The following is a 21,113-nucleotide window of genomic DNA, read 5'->3' as shown; positions in this document are numbered from 1 at the left end:
ACAGCGTGTGTGTGTGTGTGTGTGTGTGTGTGTGTGTGTGTGTGTGTGTGTGTAGGGGTGAGACTCCCAGGCTTAGTCTCTGTTCACAGTGCTGGAACAGGCAAACAGGAATGACCCTCACCTTGGAGCGACCGTTTTCATCAGTAAAGTGACGGCCGACTCCACAGGATCGATCTGATAGGAACTGACGTCTCCCAGGCTTGTTACTGTTGACCAGGGGAACAGCATCTCATTTCCTCTCGTGAGTCTCCTCTGTCCTCTGATGACAGGGCAGGGGAAGATACAGCCAGAGACTCCCGCACACGGGCTGAGGGTGACACTTGGGTGTCCTTTGAGCAGTGTGGCCCAGTGATGAAGCTACCTCCAAAGAACCAGGTGATAAACGGGTTCCTCACAAGGTGCTTTGAGGGCCCATGCCCAGCTGAGCATCAGCTGGAACCCAGAGCCAACAGGGCTTTTGGTTTGGCCAGGGCTCGGCGGAGCTTGGCTGCCGGCCACAAGCGTTCCCTTGGCACCATGGCAGCATTGGCTTCCAACCCAAGTTCCAACAGTTTTGTTTCTTTCTGAAATCCAGGCTGAACCATCCCCCCCCACTTCCCAAGGCTCTTTACGCGGATCCTCAAGCTTTAGGGCCTTTGGGGCTCATTAAAAGTATTGGCGTGGGCAGGGGCAGGGGCGGGGCAGGGGTGGGGCGTGGCGGGGCAGGGGCAGCATGGGGGGGGGGGGAAGATGGCTCGGCGGGGTGAAGTGCTTGCTGAACAAGCCTGCAGACCTGAGTCTGGAGGCATTACGATCAGTGGTTCTCAACCTGGGGGTCCTGACCCCCAGGGGAGGGTCACATAGCAGATATCCCGCATATCGGATATTTACATCCCAATTCATAACACTGGCCAAGTTACAGTTATGAAGTAGCAATGAAATGATTTTATGCCTGGGGGGGTCACGACCTTATGAGGAACTGTATTAAAGGGTTGCAGCATTAGGAAGGTTGAGAACCGCCGGTTTACATGTCACATGGATCTACAGTCCTAGCACTCCCACAGCCAGACGGAGGTGGAGACCAGGGGGCCGGGGGCGGGGGGGGGGGGCGGGGGGAGGGGAAGGGAGCAGGCACTACACACTCCCAGGACCTTGCGCCAGCCTGGCTTGTACGACTTGCCAAACAAGGTAGAAGAAGGTGAGGACTGACCCCTCGGTTGTCTTCTGACCTCCACACGCGTGCTATGGTGCACAAGTGCCTATGCTCCCACGTATGAACACGTACACACACACACACAACCCTGAGAGGAAAAGATCCTTTGAAGGAAAAACTAAACCAGCTAAAACCTTGGCTTATGTGGCAAATCATTCCTTTTGCGTTGAGCACTGATAAAGATTAAACAGCAATGGACCTGGAGCGATCGATGATGGCTCAGAGGTGATGGCTCAGAGGTGAAGAGCGCCAGCTGCTTTCCCCCAGGGTCCGTCCTAAGCTCACGACTGCCCATAACTCATCTGGGGAGATCCGACGCCCTCTTCTGGCCTTCTGGGGCACTGCATGCACGTGTTGCCTAGACATATACAATGGGCAAAACACGCTCCCCCCAACAATATAGTACAGTTAAAAAGAAAGATTAAACAGCAGTGGTATCTGTCTTTATGCCTTTGGCTCTGGTTTTCATTCTGTGTGAAAGTGTGGTCACCTCCAGAGAGATAAACCGGGTGCAAGGAAGCAGGTATTAAAGTGACTCTTGTGATCGATTTATTACAACAGGCAAGGATCCAAACAGTCTACTTCATATGCACGCTGCTCCCAGACACTCTGCTGTTAGTCCCGTCTGAAGGCCCTTGAAGGACCCCTCAGTGGTCCCTTTCTCCTGCAGGAATCCTGAGCTCCGCACTGTGCACCACCAAGCCCCCTTCCTTCCCCTGGCATCCCACAGCCTCTAAACAAAGGTAGTCAATGTACATGAACGGCGTGCACCTGGGCCTCCAGAGCCGAGACCTGTCTACATGAACCAGCCCTTGGTGCTGGGCTTGGGAGACCGCTGCTCTTCCGTATCGCCCAGTACTCGGAGCATGTACGCGCCTGCGTAGACCAGGAACTGTCCTGTCACCTGGGCGGCGTAGGACGCAAATCGCAGCAGACTCCTGCAACAGAACGAGGTGAAAACACGTCAGGGCCTCGGGATTCCGGCCTGGCCAGAGTTGGAGTGGTGGGAACGCCTTGCCCCATGCCACCCCACTAAGCTCCGAGGAAGCAGCCATCATGTTGGAGTTGTGACATCCATGGGATACCGCTTTCGGGGGCACACAATGTCTAAGTGCTCCCTGGGAGGCTGCCGGTACTATCCAGGTCCAGCGCTACTTTCGGGGTACACAGCCCTCAAGCCACTTGGATAGGAGCCTAAGTAGGAACTCAAGAGCCCCACAGAGTCCCTGCTACTCCTCAGAGCATGTGCTTGCTATTCGAGGATTCTAGCAGCCTAGGTGAGTGGGTTGCTCTGTGGTCCCTTAGGTCAAGGTGCCGAGACCAGTCAAGCTCAGGAAGGTTGTAGGAAAAACTGGGATTATGATCCTCTGATCTGGCGTGTGGAGGGTAGGCAGCTGGGTTGGTCCAGCTTCCTCCTCACAGGGAAGGAACACTTTGCCCTGTCCTAGGTAGGCTCTCAAGTCCCGAGACTAAAAGTAGGTGTTATTTCAGACCAAATCAAACAAAAAGTGTTCCTTCAAGTTCCTGTTCTTTTCCTGGCCTCAGAAGTTTTTACTCCAGCTTAGAAAAGGTCTGGGCAGAATATCCAGGCCAGATTCCATGGTGTGGATGTGTGTGTGCATGCGTGTGTGTTGCTGGGTGTTGAACCCAGGGCCTCTAACCCGCCAAGCAGGTGCTCTACCACTGAACTCTACCCCCAGCTGGACTTGGTGCTTTCTGGTCAGTCTGTGGTCTAAGATGTACACTGAAGACAACATGGGTCAGATGTGATGACAAGAGAGGATCCAGCCAGGCCTTGTCGTTGGGCCCTGGGGACAGAAGACAAGTGAGGAGAGGCCACTTGTGCCACACCTGGGTGTTTCCAGACCCCTACGGACACCCCTGGAGACGTTTGTTACCTTAACATGGCCTTTACACTCGTGCATCGGATGTCATAGGACACTGAGTACATCTCATACATGGTGGCCTTGATGTTGAGGCAGCCGAGAAAGTCCTTGGGATTCAGCCGGTATAGGTCGAAGGTAACTTTGGCTATTCCCGATTTCTTGGGTTGCTTGTAGACTGGGACATACTTACTGCCCTAGAGCAACGAACAAACAAAGATTGACACTGGCCAAGACACTCGAACCACACGATTCTGGGGTTATTGCCAAAGTTAGGGTCTCCTCAACGTCAGCTGTAATTATTCCAGTCACGTTTATAGCAGGCCATCATGTCCTACTACAACCATGCCTGTGTATCTCTTCCCTCATCAACTTCCAGCTGCGTGACTCAGGATGAGTTTGCTTTGGCTTGGAGGACTGTGTCTGATGGATAGAGGTGCTTAGGGTCCTGCCTCAGGGTGCGGAGGAGGCTTGCTTGTTTGCTTGGAGCCCTGAAGCTACTCTGTGAGTATGTGAGGACATGGTCAGCCTGCTCTTGTCGCTGTCACAAAGCCAGGGAGGAGCAGGAAGCCCTATTTCCGTTTCCTTTCACAAGCAGATCTGATGAAGAAAATGCTGGAACTCTGAGACTTGGGGAACAGGTGGACCAGGCCTCTCTCGGGCTGTCTCCTATTTTCCAGGAACTGCCAAGGAGGAAGGATGACTGTGTGGGAACATTAACCACTGACAGAATCACTCCGTCTGCCAGGGACACCAGGTGACCCTTCCGGTTGGGAGGGACATGCACTCTTGGTTTGTAGGTAGCTCTACAATGGACTCTGAGGGAACAAAGAAGTCCCAAGATGCAAATGGGGGTGTGGCTCAGCAATAGAGAACTCGCCTAGCATGCGCAAGGTTTGGGGTTCAAGGACAATCTCCAGTCCTGGGGCTGGGCATGGGCAGCCAATCGTGGCTCATGAGCGGCTTTCCTAAGTGGTTTTGGCCACACGCCGGTTCCCACTGTATCCGGGGTCAAGCTAAGATGGTGACAGAGTTCCCATGCCTCAGGAACTTCAGGGGCGGGGAGTACTTGAAAACGGAGTGTTCCATAATGAAAACCATCAAATACATTTGAAACTTCAACATCGATTCCCCTAAAAGTGTGCCAGCCCTTCTTGCTAAAGAAGGTGTCCCTCTCTTCCTGCTACCCAGATCACAAGTGACAAGTGATTCTGCACAATAATATAGTTATTCTGCATAATAATATAATGCACAAGAGGCTCTGCCAGCCCTGTGCCAACTATCCACTATTTGAGAAAGAAACATCATTTAAAAATCCAAGTCTGAGTTGGACATGGTGGTACACATCTTTATTCCTAACACTTCTGAGGCAGAGGCAGGGGGATCTCTGTGAGTTTGAGGCCAGCCTCATCTACAGAGCGAGATCCAGGACAGCCAGGGCTATGCAGACACCCTGTCTCAAAATGAACAAACAATTCATGACTAAGGACTAGAAGGGTGTTGGGGAATATTAAAAATAATATTAATATTTTAAATATTAATAAATAATAATAAAAAGGGTTTAAATCTATCACCTTCCCCAGCTCTTCTTCGCTGTCCTACATTGTTTTCTGGCTTTTCAAAGTTTATCTGACTCTCCCTTTAGGCTGCCTTTAGTCTTGGTGCTAAACCAAAATGCCCTTATAATGCTAAGTGCGTGGGCCCTCACACACTCTCTCTATATATATAGGCTTCTATAACCTGCAGGAAAGGAAGGGCATGACTGGACCCTGTCTTCTTCCAGGGTGGCAGGGAACACCTTCCCATGGGGCTTTGGGTCCCAGAGACTGAGCAAGGGAGACATCTGGTGGCTGCTTCTGGGTTGAAGATTTTGTTCCTGTCACAATGGGCCCTGGGGATAACCTTCTGGACTCTATGGGAAAGCCACCATTCTACCTTACAGGAAAATGGCTGAAAATTCAGTCAGGAAAAGGACTCCAGAGTCTTTGATGGGGCTCAGGGGCAGAGCACGGAGCTGTGCATGTCTGTGAGGGGCTGGCTTCCATCCTCAGCGTCCAACCCTCAAACCAACCCAGTATTTCAGATTCACGAGTCCTCAGCCAGCCCTGGAACGTAGAAGTCACGATATTCATACTGATGATATCTTGTCATGACTTAGTACTGTGCTACATCTCTTAGATGTCCATTTACTGTGCAGAGCTTAAAAGCGTCACCTCCAAATACATGTCTAAACTCTCCCTTGTATAAACCAACAGCGAACACCTTTTCCACTGGTGTTAGTTCCCTATTGCTGTTATAAGTTACCAGAACCTTGGCTTAGATATCACGGGCTTATACTCTTCCGGTTCCGGGAGCAGGGGTCCTGACCAAGGCTACCGCCTTCCTCAGCCTGTGGTTCTCCTCTTCCTCTGCATCTCATTCTAGCTCTTCTCCCCCTGCTCTCCCACCCCATGAGAGCCCTGTGGTGACACTGGACTCCAGGGTAATTCAGGATGATCTCTCCATCTCAAGAGACACATCTGCCAAGGCCCTCTGGCCAGGTAAGGTTCTGAGAATAAACACAGACACTCTGGAGGTCACACAGGTGACCTCATACAGAAAGCACAGGGGTGGAAGAGCCACTCTGTGGGAGAACACTGGCCTGGTGTGTGGCAAGCCATGGCTAGCTTGTCCCCAGCCCTGCAAAAACAGTTAAAAGAAAGCCCAGAAGAAAGAATTGGAAGCTGGGAGGTGGTGGTGCACACCTTTAATCCCAGAATTCCGGAGGCAGAGGCAGGGAGATCTCTGTGTGTTTGAGGCTGGCCTGGTCTACAGAGTGAGTTCCAGGATAGTCAGGGAAAAGAAGAAGAAGGAAGAAGAAAGAAGGAGGAGGAGGGAGGGGAAGGATGAGGAGGAGAAGAAGAAGAAGGAGAAGGAGAAGGAGGAGAAGGAGGAGGAGAAGGAGAAGAAGGAGAAGGAGAAGGAGAAGAAGGAGAAGAAGAAGAAGAAGAAGAAGGAGGAGGAGGAGGAGGAGGAGGAGGAGAAGAAGAAGAAGAAGAAGAAAAAGAGGAGCCCATGACTAATCTGTCTTTTCAAAGTTTTTCTAATTTGCCTATCTACAGGCAATGGTTACCTTACCTTCTATTTTAAAGACAGCATTTAAGGAGGATACAGGGATGGCTCTTATAGGGGACCCAGGTTCAGTTCCCAGCACCCACATGGAGGCTCACAACCATCTGTAACTCCAGTTCTAGGGCACCCAATCATCTGGGGGTGCCAAGCACACACATGATGCACATATGATAAACCAGCCTGCCTCCATCTTGGGCTTGGAAACCATCTTATAGCAAAGTCAAACGAGGTTTGTTTTTGTTTATGATTTAATCTCTGTTTTTTCAAGGATTAGCTATGTCCCTACCTGTAACCTTAACTACAAATGATTCTGTACTGCCTTTTCCAGAAAACGACAACCATGCCTCTGTTTCAGGAGGTTGTTGTGACCAACTTGTTATGCTCATGTTATGTTTCTGTAGCCTCACTTATTTGCCTGCCAGGTCCCCCATTTGGAAACCCCCTGCTCCTGACCTATAAAAAGCCTTATCTTCTTCATGACCAGTGCTGATATCTTGATCCCTGCCTTAGGAAGAGGTAGCCAAAGTACACGAATTAAAACTTGCTTTAATTTGACCATGATTTGGGTTGGTGGCCTTTCTCCTGGTATCTGTGGGATTAATGCATACATACATGGAAGCAAAACACTCATACATATAAAATAATCTTAAAAATTATGAGGTACTTGTGTGCATGCATACATATATGCATAATAATAAGACAAAACAAAACATTATCTACCCCAGAGGTCCTGTGCGTCTCTTCTGGTTATCCCACTGCCTCCACAGGAGGAAACCACCTTGGCTGTGCATCTTTCCCGTGAACACTATATTGCTAATTTTGCATAGTTTTGAATTATCTAGAAATGGTTTAATGCAGAAGTTCTCACGGTGTGGTCTGGAGGTGGAGGATCAGGCTTAAGCTCTCTCTTGGGTTAAAACTGTTTTCACAATAAATACTAAAGACAATTGCTCTTCTCTGTTCTCCTAATTCCTGTAGCTTAATGAATCAATATTTTATTTTTCTCTTTTTCTTCTGTTTTTCTTTGCGGACTAGAGATCCAACCCAGGGCTTTGTGCATGTAAAGTACATCCATCACTAAGCTACATCTCTGTTCCAAGCCAGTATTTTCCTAAGGACCAAAGTATGATGTTTCAAGACCACTCCAATGAGAGATCCTTTCCAAATGTAAGACAGACTGAAGTACTCAGTGGAACAGAGTGACCAACTCCACTGGGAGCTCCTTAGATTCTCCACTGCGGTTGAGTTTTGTGGACCCGGCACTGTTGACTCTTCATGCAGTAGCAGAGCAGAGTGTTCTCAGCAGTATGCGGAGACCATCAGCACCTCCCCTTTCCTTTCCATCGACACATCTGCAGCCAGGCCGGAGTTCCTTCATAGTTCCACCCAAACAATAGAGTAGAGCAGATTGAACACAGAGGTATGTCTGAGAATTATTTATGGTGTGTGTGTGTGTGTGTGTGTGTGTGTGTGTGTGTGTGTGTGTGTGTGTGTTTATGTGTGTGTGAGTGTGTGTGCATGAGCATGCCTGCATATACGTATGTGTTCTTACTCAGAGATCAGAAGAGGCATCAGATCCTTTGGAACTGGAGTTACAGATGGTTGTGAGCAGCCATGTGGGTGCTGGGAACTGAGTCTGGGTCCTCTGCAAGAGCAGCAAATGCTCTTAATTGCTAAATCATGTGTCCAGCCCCATACCTGAGAATTCAAGAGTCTTCTGGACATTAAAGAGATTTGCAAAAATATGAAAAGTATAATTCCTTGTTCTTGTTTTGGAGAGTGGTCATTTATTTTAAAAAAATATTTTCTTCTTTTTTTTTTTTCCTTTGGTTTTTAGAGACAGGGTTTCTCTGTGTAGCCTTGGCTGTCCTGGAACTCACTCTGTAGACTAGGCTGGTCTTGAACTCACAGAGATCAACTTGCCTCTGCCTCCCGAGTGCTGAGGTGGAATTAAGGGCATGTGCCACCGCTACCCACTCATTGAAAATATTTTTTTATTTTTTTTTATTAAAATATGTAGTTCAAGGGCTGGAGAGATGACTCAGAGGTTAAGAGCACTGACTGCTCTTCCAGAGGTCCTGAGTTCAATTCCCAGCAACCACATGGTGGCTCACAACCATCTATAATGAGATCTGGTGCCCTCTTCTGGTGTGCAGACATACATACAAACAGAACACTGTATACATAATAAATAAATAAATAAATCTTTAAAAAAAATATGTAGTTCAAGCCAACCTTTACTGAGTTATTACTAATTGATAAATATCTTTTAATTTCTCACTTTTAATTTTGAATATTGGAAATGTCTGTATATATGGCTTATAGTTTCTCAACCTTGGCACACATGACATTAGGAGCTGGGTGACTTTTTGTTTCCAAGGCTGTGCGTTGCAATTTCCATTCTAGATGGTAACAGCTGTGACCTCTCTCCCAGTTTATCATTCTAAGCCATCTTCAGATATTACTCCATGGCTCCTAAGGGCAAAACATCCCCAGGTAAGAAGCCGTGATTGACAGCCGTGATTTGTTGGCTCTATTGATGTAACCCACATTAATGACAGATGTCAAAGGTGCTTGGAGTCTTCATTACTTTTCATAAGCCCTGAGACGGAAAAGTTTGAAGGTGGGTTGCCTGATGCACGGTCCTAGGCCATTCTCCCTCAGCACAGCTGTGGGATTCACTCAGATGGTGCCTGCAACTGCTCTTCATGTGTCTCCAGGGTTGAAGAGTGTTGTATTCAGTAACTGTGCAGTGACATGTCAGCCTATGTGAACTGAAATGGACACGCAGTGATGGCTGGGTGACGTCTCCACCCTCCTGCAGCGGACGCTTGGTTTGTCGCCAGTCTTCACCATCACTCACAAGGGAACACGGATGGTCTGATATACATCTGCTGTGTAGGTGCTAGTGTGTTCCGGGGGCAGGTGCACAGGCATGGACCCATGTTCCTAGATCACAGACTGTGTTTCAACTCTGTTGTCTTAAATATCAGTCTGCAGCAGGGTAGGGAAGCTTATCCTATGTCTTGAAGATCAATACCAGTGACTTTGCCATTCTGCTTGCTCCTGCAAGGACATGCTGCCTCAGGGAGCGGGCAGAACTGATCGTGGACTAGACCCTCCCACATATTAGACAAAATATACCTTTCTCCTAAGTTAACTGTCTCGAGTATTTTATTATAGTGACAGAAGGCTGATGAGCACACACACACACACACACACATGACTCAGCCATGCCAGCTTGCCTGGCTTCCTAAGGATGAGGCAGTCAATAGTAACCAGGGCATGTCTGCTGACCTGCCTCAGTCAGGTCATTGGCCAAAGCTTATGCTTCAAAATTATTTGTTTTGAATCATACAGTCTAAATTCAGAGACATCGAATTTTCTAGAAACACTTGAGAATCCTTTTGAGAGTTGTGGCTGTGGCTAGGAGGCGAGTACATAAAGAATATAAGTAAGGCGTGGCTCGGTCAACACTAAAGTAGACAGTGCACTCGTAGGTAGAACGTCTACCTCGCTGCTTGAGTAGCGAGGCTATGCTTACCGGTGTCCATTTCTGTCCCTTTTCCAAGATCATGAAATGTGTGTTGTCCCTTAAGGTCTGAAAGAATTCCTCGGTGTCCACCACAGTACCATCCTCCTCCAGCACCAGCGTGACCAGGCCAGCTGTGATGACCAGGACATCCAGAGTCTAGGTTTGCAAGGGAGCAGAAACACAGGATGAAGGATCTTTCACACCGGACCATCAGTGGCATTTGTGATAAGGTTTCAGGAGGGCTGGCTGTCTGGGATAAAGCGACAGGAGTGAAGAAAACCATTGCCTTCACTCAGAAAAACAAATGAAGATTTTAAATGGACCTTTTTCTTCCTAAGGAATGAAATAAGTGATGCACTCATATTTAGTTTCTGTGATTGCCTTTATGCAGAGGAATAAGCAGATGGCCCTGCAGTCTTGCCCTTTAAGTGCGTGGCCTCGTGCAGCACACCCGATCACCTACCTCCTGCTGCAGAGGCTTCACTCGGGATGCCCATTTCTCATTTCCGTAGCACCTCTGAGTTGTGCTTCTCCGAGAGTCTATGATGCTTTCTTGATTGAGAGCACTGTTTTAGCGTGAGGACTACCTATCCTGGTCAGATTTCCCAGGTCTCCATAGTCTCCCTTCTCAAAGAAGGAAAGCAACATTTTCAGTTGCTGGATGCTGCTAAGGCATTCACCTCAGACCCCCAGTCTTCCATGATGTGGAGAGACAGTGGCACTTTGAGGATTTAGACCCATCCTTCACCACCTCCCCTCAAGGGCCCAAAACCTAGAGAGGGACCGATGAGTTTGATATTCTCTCTCTCTCTCTCTCTCTCTCTCTCTCTCTCTCTCTCTGAGACAGGCTCTCTATATATAGTCCTGACTGTCCTTGAACTTGCTCTATAGACCAGGCTGACCTCCAATTCAGAGATCTGCCTGCTCCTTCCTCCCAAGTGCTGGGCTTCAAGGCGTGTATGACCACTACCCAGCAGGCATGCCATCTTTCTTGACTCCTTTGCCTTGACATTGGCTTAGTGACCATGATTGGACCCTGAGCTAGCCGAGGGCATCTGAGGCTGTAACCACAGTACCTTGCTGATAAGCTCCCTGAGGCTGCTGGCCATCACCCCACGCCGGCTGCTTCGGTCATGGTTTGAGACCCGAAAAGGACGAGCTGGATGCATGAGGGGTGTCAGCAGGGCCTTCTTAGTCTGCAACCCCATGAATGTCAGGGGCCTATGAAGGGGGCACAGGGGAGAACAATCCTTCAGATGAAGGTTTTTAAGAAGATATTTGAGACACACGCAACAATGCAGTTTTAATATTTGCATCTAAAAGAAAGATGCCTAGGAATTACTAAATGTCAAATACATCTATACCTCCGTGGAACAAGCAAGAAACACATCAAGAGCCGGGCGGTGGTGGCGCACGCCTTTAATCCCAGCACTCGGGAGGCAGAGCCAGGCGGATCTCTGTGAGTTCGAGGCCAGCCTGGGCTACCAAGTGAGTTCCAGGAAAGGCGCAAAGCTACACAGAGAAACCCTGTCTCGAAAAACCAAAAAAAAAAAAAAAAGAAAAAAAAAAGAAACACATCAATTTAGCATATCCAGGGCTACGCTGGGGTTAGTCCTCAGCCCCCTCTCCAAATTATATTCTGCAAATACTGAGTCAAAACATTTTAGGGGCTGGAGAGATGGCTCAGAGAGTAAGAGCACTGACTGTTCTTCCCGAGGTCCTGAGCACCCACATGGTGGCTGACAACCATCTGTAATGAGATCTGGTGCCCTCTTCTGACAGGCAGAGATACTTGCAGACAGAACACTGTATACATAATAAATAAATAAATCTTTAAAAAAAAAAAAAAAAAGGAAAGAAGCCTGGCGGTGGTGGCGCATGCCTTTAATCCCAGCACTCGGGAGGCAGAGCCAGGCCGATCTCTGTGAGTTCGAGGCCAGCCTGGTCTACCAAGTGAGTTCCAGGAAAGGCACAAAGCTACACAGAGAAACCCTGTCTGGAAAACCAAAAAAAAAAAAAAAAAAAAAAAGGAAAGAAAAATTAACACTCCTTAATTAAAATTTTTTTAGATTTATTTATTTATTTGGTTTTTCGAGACAGAGTTTCTCCGTGTATTTTTGGTGTCTGTCCTGGATCTCGCTCTGTAGACCAGGCTGGCCTCGAACTCACACAGATCCGCCTGGCTCTGCTTCCTCCCGAATGCTGGGATTAAAGGTGTGCACCACCACCGCCCAGCTATTTTTACTTTTTTTAAATTAGGTGTAGGACAGTATGTGGGCACGTGAATATGTGCATGTGAGTATAGATGCCCACAGAGGTCAGAGGCTCCAAGGCCCTGGAGCTGAAATTACAGATGGTTGTGAACCTTGATGTGGGTGCTGGGAACTGAACTCAGGTCCTTTGTGAGAGCAGCGAGCGCACTTACCCATGGAGCTGCCCCCCACCCCTCCACCCCCACCCCCAGCAGGTTTGCATTCATTTGCTCAATTCCTTCCCCTTTCAGGTGCACAAAGCGGCTGAACAATTTGTTTCCCCCGAGAGACTGCACTGAGGGGAATGAGATAGACCAAAGGGTCCCTGACCTGGTTCTCCCATTGGAAAAACCTTGGCACCTGACCAGAGACCTAAATGGTCCCAGCACAGCGGTGGCCCTGGCATATGGCTCCTGAACTTCTGCCTTGATTCAGAGGAGTTGCACCAGGTTTCTGTTACACAACCCAAAGAACAAGATGTTCACATATGGCTGAACCATCACTAGGGCCAAACTCACGCAAGGCTGTCTCACCTGGTGACCTGGAAGGCGGGGACTGGGGGCTAGCTATGTTTTTGCTTCCCAGTCAGAGCTCTATCTAGCTTTGTCCTCAACCTACTTGTACTGTGAAACGTTAACCAGTTGGTCAAGTTCTCCCGAGGAAGAGAAAAGACAGAAGAGTTCTACGTCAGGTCAACACCCGTGTGCATTAACAGATTACCAAGAAATCTGTGAGTCCTTGTCATGAGGTAGACAGTGACTCGGGGACAGTGCAGTGGAGAAGTAGGTCATTAAGCAGGGCCAGGTTGGAGTTTTGAATAGACAACCACATTTGGTGGGGGGGGGGAGGGGGGACGGCTTTTGAAATGAGGTCTCACTATGTACTTCAGGGTGACCAGGAACCCCTGAGCCTCTCTTACCAGGCTCGTGTGTGCGTCACCACACCTGACTCTCTATCCACAGCTTTCTTACCTTGGCGTCTACCCCGCCAGATTCTATCCCTCCCACAGGAGACTCTGAACCTCCCAGTGGAGATGAGTCTATCTCCTACTACTGAGCAAGAGGCCATTGCTATTACCCATGAGGCCTCTGGAAGCTGCTCACAGAGCCCAGGGTCTGCCTGAACATTTCCCTCCCATCTCCACTGAGTGCCATTTATTTTCTGAGTCAAAAGCATAACAGGATGAAGTCAGAGACACAAAAGAACAGGGCCATGCTTTCAAATGCCCGGTCTAGCCACTAGCAGAAGGCAGAACATCATTGCCCTTGTTACCAGGGTCCTAGGTCTCTTCATTGGAAAGAGATGCTTGTCTCCCCAAACACCCCCCCCTCTACACTCCAGTAACCTGACCCAGCTGAGGAGTTCAAAAGTCCCCATTGTCTTTTCCCATCTGACAAGATAAGGGCTGGCAATCACTGTGGCCCTCGATGCCTCTACCTGCCCTCAAGGAAGTCTTCTTGGCTACGAAAGGACAGTGGATCTTTTGTTCTTAGCCTACTATTTCCTAACCAAGAACTGGCTCATTGCTGGAGATAAGACTCATGGACTAACACACACACACACACACACACACACACACACACACACACACACTATGGAAATCAAATTCTGCCATTTTGGTCAAGGGTGAGTGCCTTAATGTGTCAAATCATAAAATAATAGGCTCAGTTGATACAACAAATAATTAGACCTTGCAGATTCTCAGGGCTCACTCTATATAGCCTAGTCTATCTGTGAGCCCTAGGTTCCAAAGAGAGACCCTGTTTCAACCCCTACCTCTCTCTCTCTCAGATCAAGACTATCTTAGAAGACATGAAGGGGTTAAATGCACATTAAACTTGCTTAACAAACGCGTTGAGTACTGACCACTCCAACTCAACGATGAGTAGGGCCAGGCTGCTAAATGAACATGGCAGGGCATTAAAGAACAGGGTGCAACTCCTGCTTACTTTGTCACATAGGAAGGACAGACGCTTCACATCCGGTCACTGGCACATTGCTGAAAGGGGGGTTTCTATTTCCACCTCTAACCCAATATCCTGACTCGTCAATGTTAAGACAGACTGCCTAAAGAAAACTCTTTAGTAGTTAGCAGAGCATAAGCCCTGGTTCAGTCTTCTTTCCTTGATGGCTCCCCGAAAGCAAAAGAGCAAGACCATGGAGAGACCTCAGAATTCTGCTTCTTCACCATGTCAACAGAGAAGACAGTTGCTCCCTAATTCCTTGGAAAATGGGTGCAGACAGTTCTATGAAATAGGAAGGAAGTAACTCATTGAAGGAAAAATAATAAGGAAACGGAGTTTAAGGAAGTAGGTTGGTTAGTGGAAATCAGACTTCATAGAATATTCTGGAAAACTGTCAAACATCAGCTCTCCCAGAAGAAGGGGTAACAGGGGCGCTTTGCTTCCTTCCTTGAGGGAAGTTATAGAAATATGTGGCACAAAGCAAGAAGCCATAGATAGACAGTCTACGTGGACTTTTCTCCAGTAAGATGACTAAACCCTCCCCACATACATACATCTACACGCCAGAGGAAAAAGACCAAAACCAAGATCAAAATCCCCACACTTTAACATCAAGGCCATGACTCCTTCGGACCTCATCTTAGTGACCTACATGTCTTACACAGGAGCCTGATTCCCATGATCCAATGCACCTGAATAAGACCAGTCTCGAGGGGAAATAAAATGCATGTTGTAAAATTTATTGCTTTACATATAACGACATGTCCACCAGATTTGGACCCCATATCAAGTGCCTACAAGAAAACTAAGTAACTCCTCCATAACTACTATGGAAGACTTCTATGCCCTCTCAGGCACCTGGGAGCTCGCCTGCTGCCTCTTTGTAGTGTATTTCAATCAATTCCCTCTGCCCTTTGCACCTTTGGTAAATTCTTTTACCGCCTGCACCACTGGCCTTGCCTCCCATTCCACATGGAAGTCTATGAAAAGCTTTCTCTGTATGCCTCCCACGGGATGAAGTTTATCCTGAAAGTGCTGGAGGAAAGGCCCTGGAACCAGGGCTTGGAGAGAAATACAGCTGTCTCTCAGTATCCTCAGGGGGTGGGTTCTAGGAGCCCCAGTATCTCCAAATCCACAGACGCTCACGCCCCTTATATAAGATGTAGAATTTGTAGAACCTACACCTATACCCAACACAATGTAAATAGCGGGGAAGGAAAAGACCAAGTCTGCACAGGTGCAACCGAAAAATACAGCTGTTTTCAAAAGCCAGAGATAGTGGTGCACACCTGCACCCTCAGGTGGCACACACCTGCACCCTCAGGAGGCACACACCTGCACCCTCAGGAGGCACACACCTGCACCCTCAGGAGACACACACCTGCACCCACAGGAGGCACACACCTGCACCCTCGGGTGGCACACACCTGCACCCTCAGGAGGCACACACCTGCACCCTCAGGAGGCACACACCTGCACCCTCAGGTGGCACACACCTGCACCCTCAGGTGGCACACACCTGCACCCTCAGGAGGCACACACCTGCACCCTCAGGTGGTACAGATCTGCAGCTGGTACAAAATGACTGCACTCTCACTACCTGAAGAGGCAGAAGCAGGCAGATCACAAGTTAGAGACCAGCCTGGGCTACCTAGGGAAATCTAGACTTAGTATCAAGGAAAACAACCAACCTACCCCCTCTCCAAACAAAATCAATCAATTGCCTATCCCCCCCCCCCCCCCCCCCGGCAGTTGGTAGAATCCTTGGAGGCAGATGCCATGGGTGTGGAGGCCAGCCACACTGTGGTATTATTAGTGACAGAAGCTATTCAGGGATCCTCCATAGCTGCTGTGTGTTTCACCGTTGTTCACAAAATGAGAAATGCATATGAGGGAAGTAAAGGGCGGAATTTTATCAGCCAAACACCGTGGGGGCAAGAATATGTGATAGCATTAAGGTAGGCCATGGTGAGGTCAAACGCTGAGAAGCAGAGAGAGGAGGCAATGATTGAGTAGTGTCCATCAGGCTTAGAGAGGCGTCTATGCGCTGTGGGGCAGCATCCAAGGGTAGCAGGGCCCAATGGCAAGTGTCAGCAAATTAGGTTTCCCATGGCCAAGCTCCACACATGGCTCTTTGTAGATAGCACACACAGTTTGGAATGTGTCTGCCCAGAAGTCTGAACACAGGCTGCCTGACCTGAGTCTGTTCTTAGTGACCTAACAGAATGCTTTGTATAAAGGGCATAGAACACAAGACCGAAGCCTTTGAACACTTTGCAACATTATTATAAAAGGAGGTCTGGTTCCCAAAACAGAAACCTGGAGATTTGCTTTGTAGCAAACTTGTTATCTTTCTAATATCACCAGGGACTCCCGTATAAATTCTAAACTGGAAGAGCAGCTGTACAAAACCAAGTTCCTTATAAAAGCAAAGACACTCGAATTCTTTCTTGAGTGACTGATATGGAGATGGAGCCCATGGTCTCGGACTTGCTAGGCACTCTCTGTACCACCCAGCAGCACCCAGCCACAGAAGCTCCAAATAATTACAAATGCTCATGGTGCCCTTTCAGGGTAAATATCAGCTTGGCAAGAACTTCAGAGTTTGGCCAAAGTAGATTTTGTCTGTAGGTGATAATAAACACCTACAAATATCCAGAGTTTTGCTAGAAGATTCCGGGCCTCTTTCCTTATTACCACCGTCTCCAGTGGTTACAACCCGTCAACAAGCTGTTTAAGAATGTGCATTAGGGGCTGGAGAGATGACTTGGCAGTTAAGAGTGCATACTGCTCTTGACAAGGACTCCAGTTTGGTCCTTCTCAAGAAATAAAAAAAAAAAAAATCAATAAAGAAGAATTAGTACTTTGTGTGAATGTGGAGTGTGGACACACACACACAGGCTGAAGGGGGACATGGAGTGTCCTGCTTTACAGTCTCTTTGTTTTGTTCTTTTGAGACAAGGTCTTTGGCTGAGGCTAGAGCTAGGCTGGTGGCCAGTGAGCCTCAGCCATCCTCCTCTCTGTTTCCCACAGGGCTGGGGTTCTGGGTGCCTGTGGTCATGCCTGATTTTATTTACATCAGGATGCTGGGACCTGAATCCAGGTCTTCAGGCTTATGAAGAAGCACTCCCTGCCCCCTCCCCCCAGCTCTTTCTCCTGCTTCATAATTGTTAGCAAGCATCCCTTCTCTCCCATCTCTGCCCAGGGCTTTCTCTAAGCCAGTCATGCACACCACCACACCCTCGGTACAATACCTAACTTTTTAAATAAGGTGTCTATTGATTAAGTTACCTCCCTGGGAGAATCCTGTTATGAACGAATGAACGACAGCCACTGTGCTGGGCTATTTAAACCTGCTGAAAGGAAGCAGAAACACAGCTTGACTGCAAAGAACACACAGTGGACCTTGCCTGTGGCTCTTTAGCCTGGACAGGATTTTTAAGGAAGGGTGGGGAAGGGGGAAGAATATTTTCCCTCCAGCAAGTATTCTAGGTTGTTTTCTTCCCGTTTGGGTTGGAATCACGTTGTGCCAAAGGGTCAGGGCAGGCGGGTCTGGAAGTAGGTTATTACTTTGAGAACTGAAGCAAGCTGGTCACTAACAAAAAGGTACAAGCTCCTGGGGCTTGCCAGGCTGGAATGGAGGGTGTCACAGATCATATATTCTCCAGTGTTTTGATCTTGGGAGTCACTTCCACCTCACACGTGACACCATGGAGACGCACCCAGATACATTTGGATTTCCTTGAACTGTTGCGTGGTTAGATGCAAGGGTAAGCTCGGCCTTCACGCCTCCCACTCTGAGGCCAACTGGCAACTGCTTACTGAACACTAACCTCCGTAAACCTCGGCCCTTGGGGAAAAAAAACACCACAGAGTCACTGCTCTTGTCCTTGAGATTAAAAGTGTTGGGGAGGCGGATGGCATGTCTAGCTGTGAAGGTGGTAAAGAGAAACCCCTGGATCAATGTGACAAGACAAGACGGATAGGGAAAACAAGGTCTCCCAGAACAAGCACAGATAGGGAGAGCCTATCTCTGAGCGAGGCAGGAATTAAGAGATCTGGCAAAGAGCTGTTCTCACGCTGTGAAGCTGACCCATGATCCTCTCCATTTAAACATCCATGTTCCTCCCACACATCTCCTGCGGCTGATAGCTAGAATGCAGTGTTATTTGGGAGCCTTTACAAGTCCCCTGATGCCCCTAAAGTTAAGGTGTTTTTTTTTTAATTTGTTTCAAGAGGAAGCAGCGGCTGTGCCTGAAGAGCAGCCTTTTCATTTTGGTAGCTGCTTTTCTCACCTTGTGAATTGACACACGGTTTCCCCTAGGACCCTGTCTCATAAGCTGCTGGACAGCACCTATGGTTGGTGACCCTATTCTTCCTCATCCACATTTCTCTGCAAGAGGTACACCGTGGGGCCTGCATTTATATGCACTTGGGTTTCTTCATCCTTTAGCAGTATTTTCACCTCCAAGATCTCACTGTTTACCCCGTTCTGTAAAGTCGCTGCCATGCAGCCGGTCTCGACTCTGAAAGCCAGTCGTCTGGACGGAAGAATCAGAGGCAGGAGGATTATGAGTTGAGACCAGCCTGAACGATATATCTAGGCCTTGGAGGGAGACTCTGAATGTCTGCCAGCCTTTCTTTCTCTGTCTATATGTCTCTAATTCCTTCTCTCTGGACTTATTCTCGATCTCTGAGTCTCTCATCCTCACTGTCTCTCACTCCCTGTCTCTGTGTCTCTCCGGGTCTCCGTCTCTTTCTTACACAGACATACACACACCCCTCTGCCTCCTAACGCCTGGGATAGTATCAAGAACTAGAATGTTCCATCAGCATATGGAGATAAACCGAAGGGGAGTGATGCCAGCGCCGTGAGCAAGGCCTAGATGTGGGGTTGGCTGGGAGCCAAAACTGCCCTCGCAAACCTGGGTGAGCCCAGCCTCCCCTGGGTAGGCAGAGCCCATGCTCACCCGAAGTACCTAAACCAGGACTCTCTCCCCTCAACCCCCAACTCGGTTCTCAGTCCCAGGACCCGGAGAAGCCCTGTCCCTCCAGCATAGACACATGCCAGGGTTTGTAACCATAGTCCGTAGGAGCTGCAAGAGATGCGGCCACCCCCGCGCGTCCACCCCTGCCCCTTGTCTCGCGGACTCCCCCGCACCTCGGGAGCGCCCCACCGGGCACCTGAGACCCTCTGCGGGAGGAACCTCGGGGCTGCTGGGGGGTGGGTGGGTGGACGCTGACTGGCGAGGGTGGGGACTAGGCCCGGGGGCTTGGACTTGCAGGGGGACCCCAACCGAGGGAGCGGAGGCAGGGAACGGATGGGGTGTGCGAGGGAGGAGGAGCTCGGATTCAAGAGAACGCACGGGGAGAGAGTGACTTGGGACGCAGGAGGACCCGGGGTGCAGAGGAAATGGAGAGGAGCGAGCGGGGTACCCCGGACGCAGGGGGTGGCGGGCTGCACTCGCCTGATGAGGGCTCCCGCGTAGTCCCTGGCGGTCTCCATTGGGGCGGGTCGTCCAGACGTCCCCAGGCCGTGCCCTCTTAAAGCTCTGCCCTGTCCGCCCCGCCCCGCGGCGACTTGACCCGACCCGGCCCGGACCTTGGCGACAGACAGCGCTTCTGCCAGCAGCAAACAGTTCTGGCTCCCACGCCTGGGTCCCGGGGCCACGCCCCTTCGTGGGCAAACGGTACCGAGGGCCCCGGAACCCCAGATTTGGGGGTGTTGGTGGCTATTGTCAGTTCGTTGGTCTTTCTCCTCTGGAGGCTGGGGTAACTGGTGACCTTACCACGGCCAGCGGCATCGCTTGACCGTGGAAAAGCAGGTGTGCTTGGGGGCGAGCGGAGTGCCCGAACCCACTGTCTTCAGGCTGGAGTCTCCAGAGCCCGACTCGGGGCTGGGCGGCTGGCCAGCGACTTCCCGGGGGACAGGGGGAAGTGGCCGGGGATACGCGGAAGCGCAGCACTTCGGGTTCTCGGAGGTGCCAGGGCTTCCGTGTGGGTTAAGATGACAATTAGGTAGAGGGAGAGGAGGAAGCATCCGGCTGCCACCATTCATTACTAGAGTTGTAGGTTGGCTTCTTGAGGGACCGGAAGGAAAGCTCAGAATTGATGGGGCCAGGAGAGGTTTCCGCTCGCAGTGAGCACAGGCTGCCCCACGCCCTCGAGGAGCCGAGTGGATGGGCATGCACCAGCGCTCCGCTGCGAAGACGACCTTCTTCGCAAGCTGTGAACTCTGGAACAGCGAGGTGCTGGAAGATCCTTTCCGCTCAGCATCGCTGGCCAGAAGCTTTTGGTACTGTGTTCCAGGCGTGATCTCTAGCCCTCTTCTTCAGGCTGCTCCGTCTTCGGGAGCCCTCGGTGTCAACAAACCTCACCTGACCCGCTGGAAAATAGAAGCCAAAAGCAATTTCCGGTGAACGCCCTGCAAGAGGCTCCCAGAGCAAGCAGCCTGTCCAGCCCGGAGCTATGGCGCTGGACAAAGCCACCTGAGGTCATTAGCGGATCCTCCCATTGATACTTCACCTAGAAGGTGAGACCATGGGACCAATCAATTCAAATCACCTTTACGAAAATGCCCTTCTGTAGAGAAAGTCTAATGTCCAGACACACAGGGTATCGGAGTGAACATCTGCTCAGCCAGGTTCAGATGTCTTTGCTTGTTTGTTTAAACACCTTCGATTGAAATACTTAGTCTCTCTCTGTCCCTCCCTCCCCACACCCTCTGTAGACCAGGCTAGCCTCTCGCTCACAGATAAAGATCTCCTGTCTCTACCTCTTGAGTGTTGTGCTTAAAGGTTTGTCACTGCCCCCAGCAAACTTGTATTTTATTTTATTTTATTTATTTATTTATTTATCATGTATACAGTATTCTGCCTGCATGTGTCCCTGCAGGCCAGAAGAGGGCACCAGATCTCATTACAAGTGGTTGTGAGCCACCATGTGGTTGCTGGGAATTGAACTCAGGACCTCTGTAAGAGCAGTCAGTGCTCTTAACTGCTGAGCCATCTCTCCAGCCCCCTATTTTATTTTTTTCAAGACAGGGTTTCTCTGTGTTACAGCTCTGGCTGTCCTGGAACTCACTCTGTAGACCAGGCTGGCCTTGAACTCGACGAGATCTGCCTGCCCCTGCCTCTCAAGTGCTGGGATTAAAGGCCTGTGCCACTACCACCCTGG

At 49.5% G+C, this 21,113-nt stretch overlaps 1 protein-coding gene across 1 annotated transcript; it reads right to left on the bottom strand.

Annotated features, from left to right (window-relative positions):
• Positions 1–1,728: 1,728 nt before the first annotated feature.
• Cidea (cell death inducing DFFA like effector a) lies at positions 1,729–20,163 on the bottom strand. Its single transcript, XM_006970066.4, has 5 exons — positions 19,406–20,163; positions 10,798–10,942; positions 9,731–9,877; positions 3,091–3,272; positions 1,729–2,130 (listed from the first exon to the last, which is right to left on the bottom strand). The coding sequence occupies exons 1-5, from the start codon at positions 19,441–19,443 to the stop codon at positions 1,989–1,991; spliced, it is 654 nt and encodes a 217-aa protein (XP_006970128.1). The 5' UTR covers positions 19,444–20,163; the 3' UTR covers positions 1,729–1,988.
• Between the last annotated feature and the right edge of the window lie 950 nt (positions 20,164–21,113).

This window comes from Peromyscus maniculatus, chromosome 19, assembly GCF_049852395.1.
Source record: "Peromyscus maniculatus bairdii isolate BWxNUB_F1_BW_parent chromosome 19, HU_Pman_BW_mat_3.1, whole genome shotgun sequence".
Taxonomy (NCBI): domain Eukaryota; kingdom Metazoa; phylum Chordata; class Mammalia; order Rodentia; family Cricetidae; genus Peromyscus; species Peromyscus maniculatus.
Note: the sequence above shows the minus strand (reverse complement) of the source record. Positions and strands in the feature narration are given on the sequence as shown.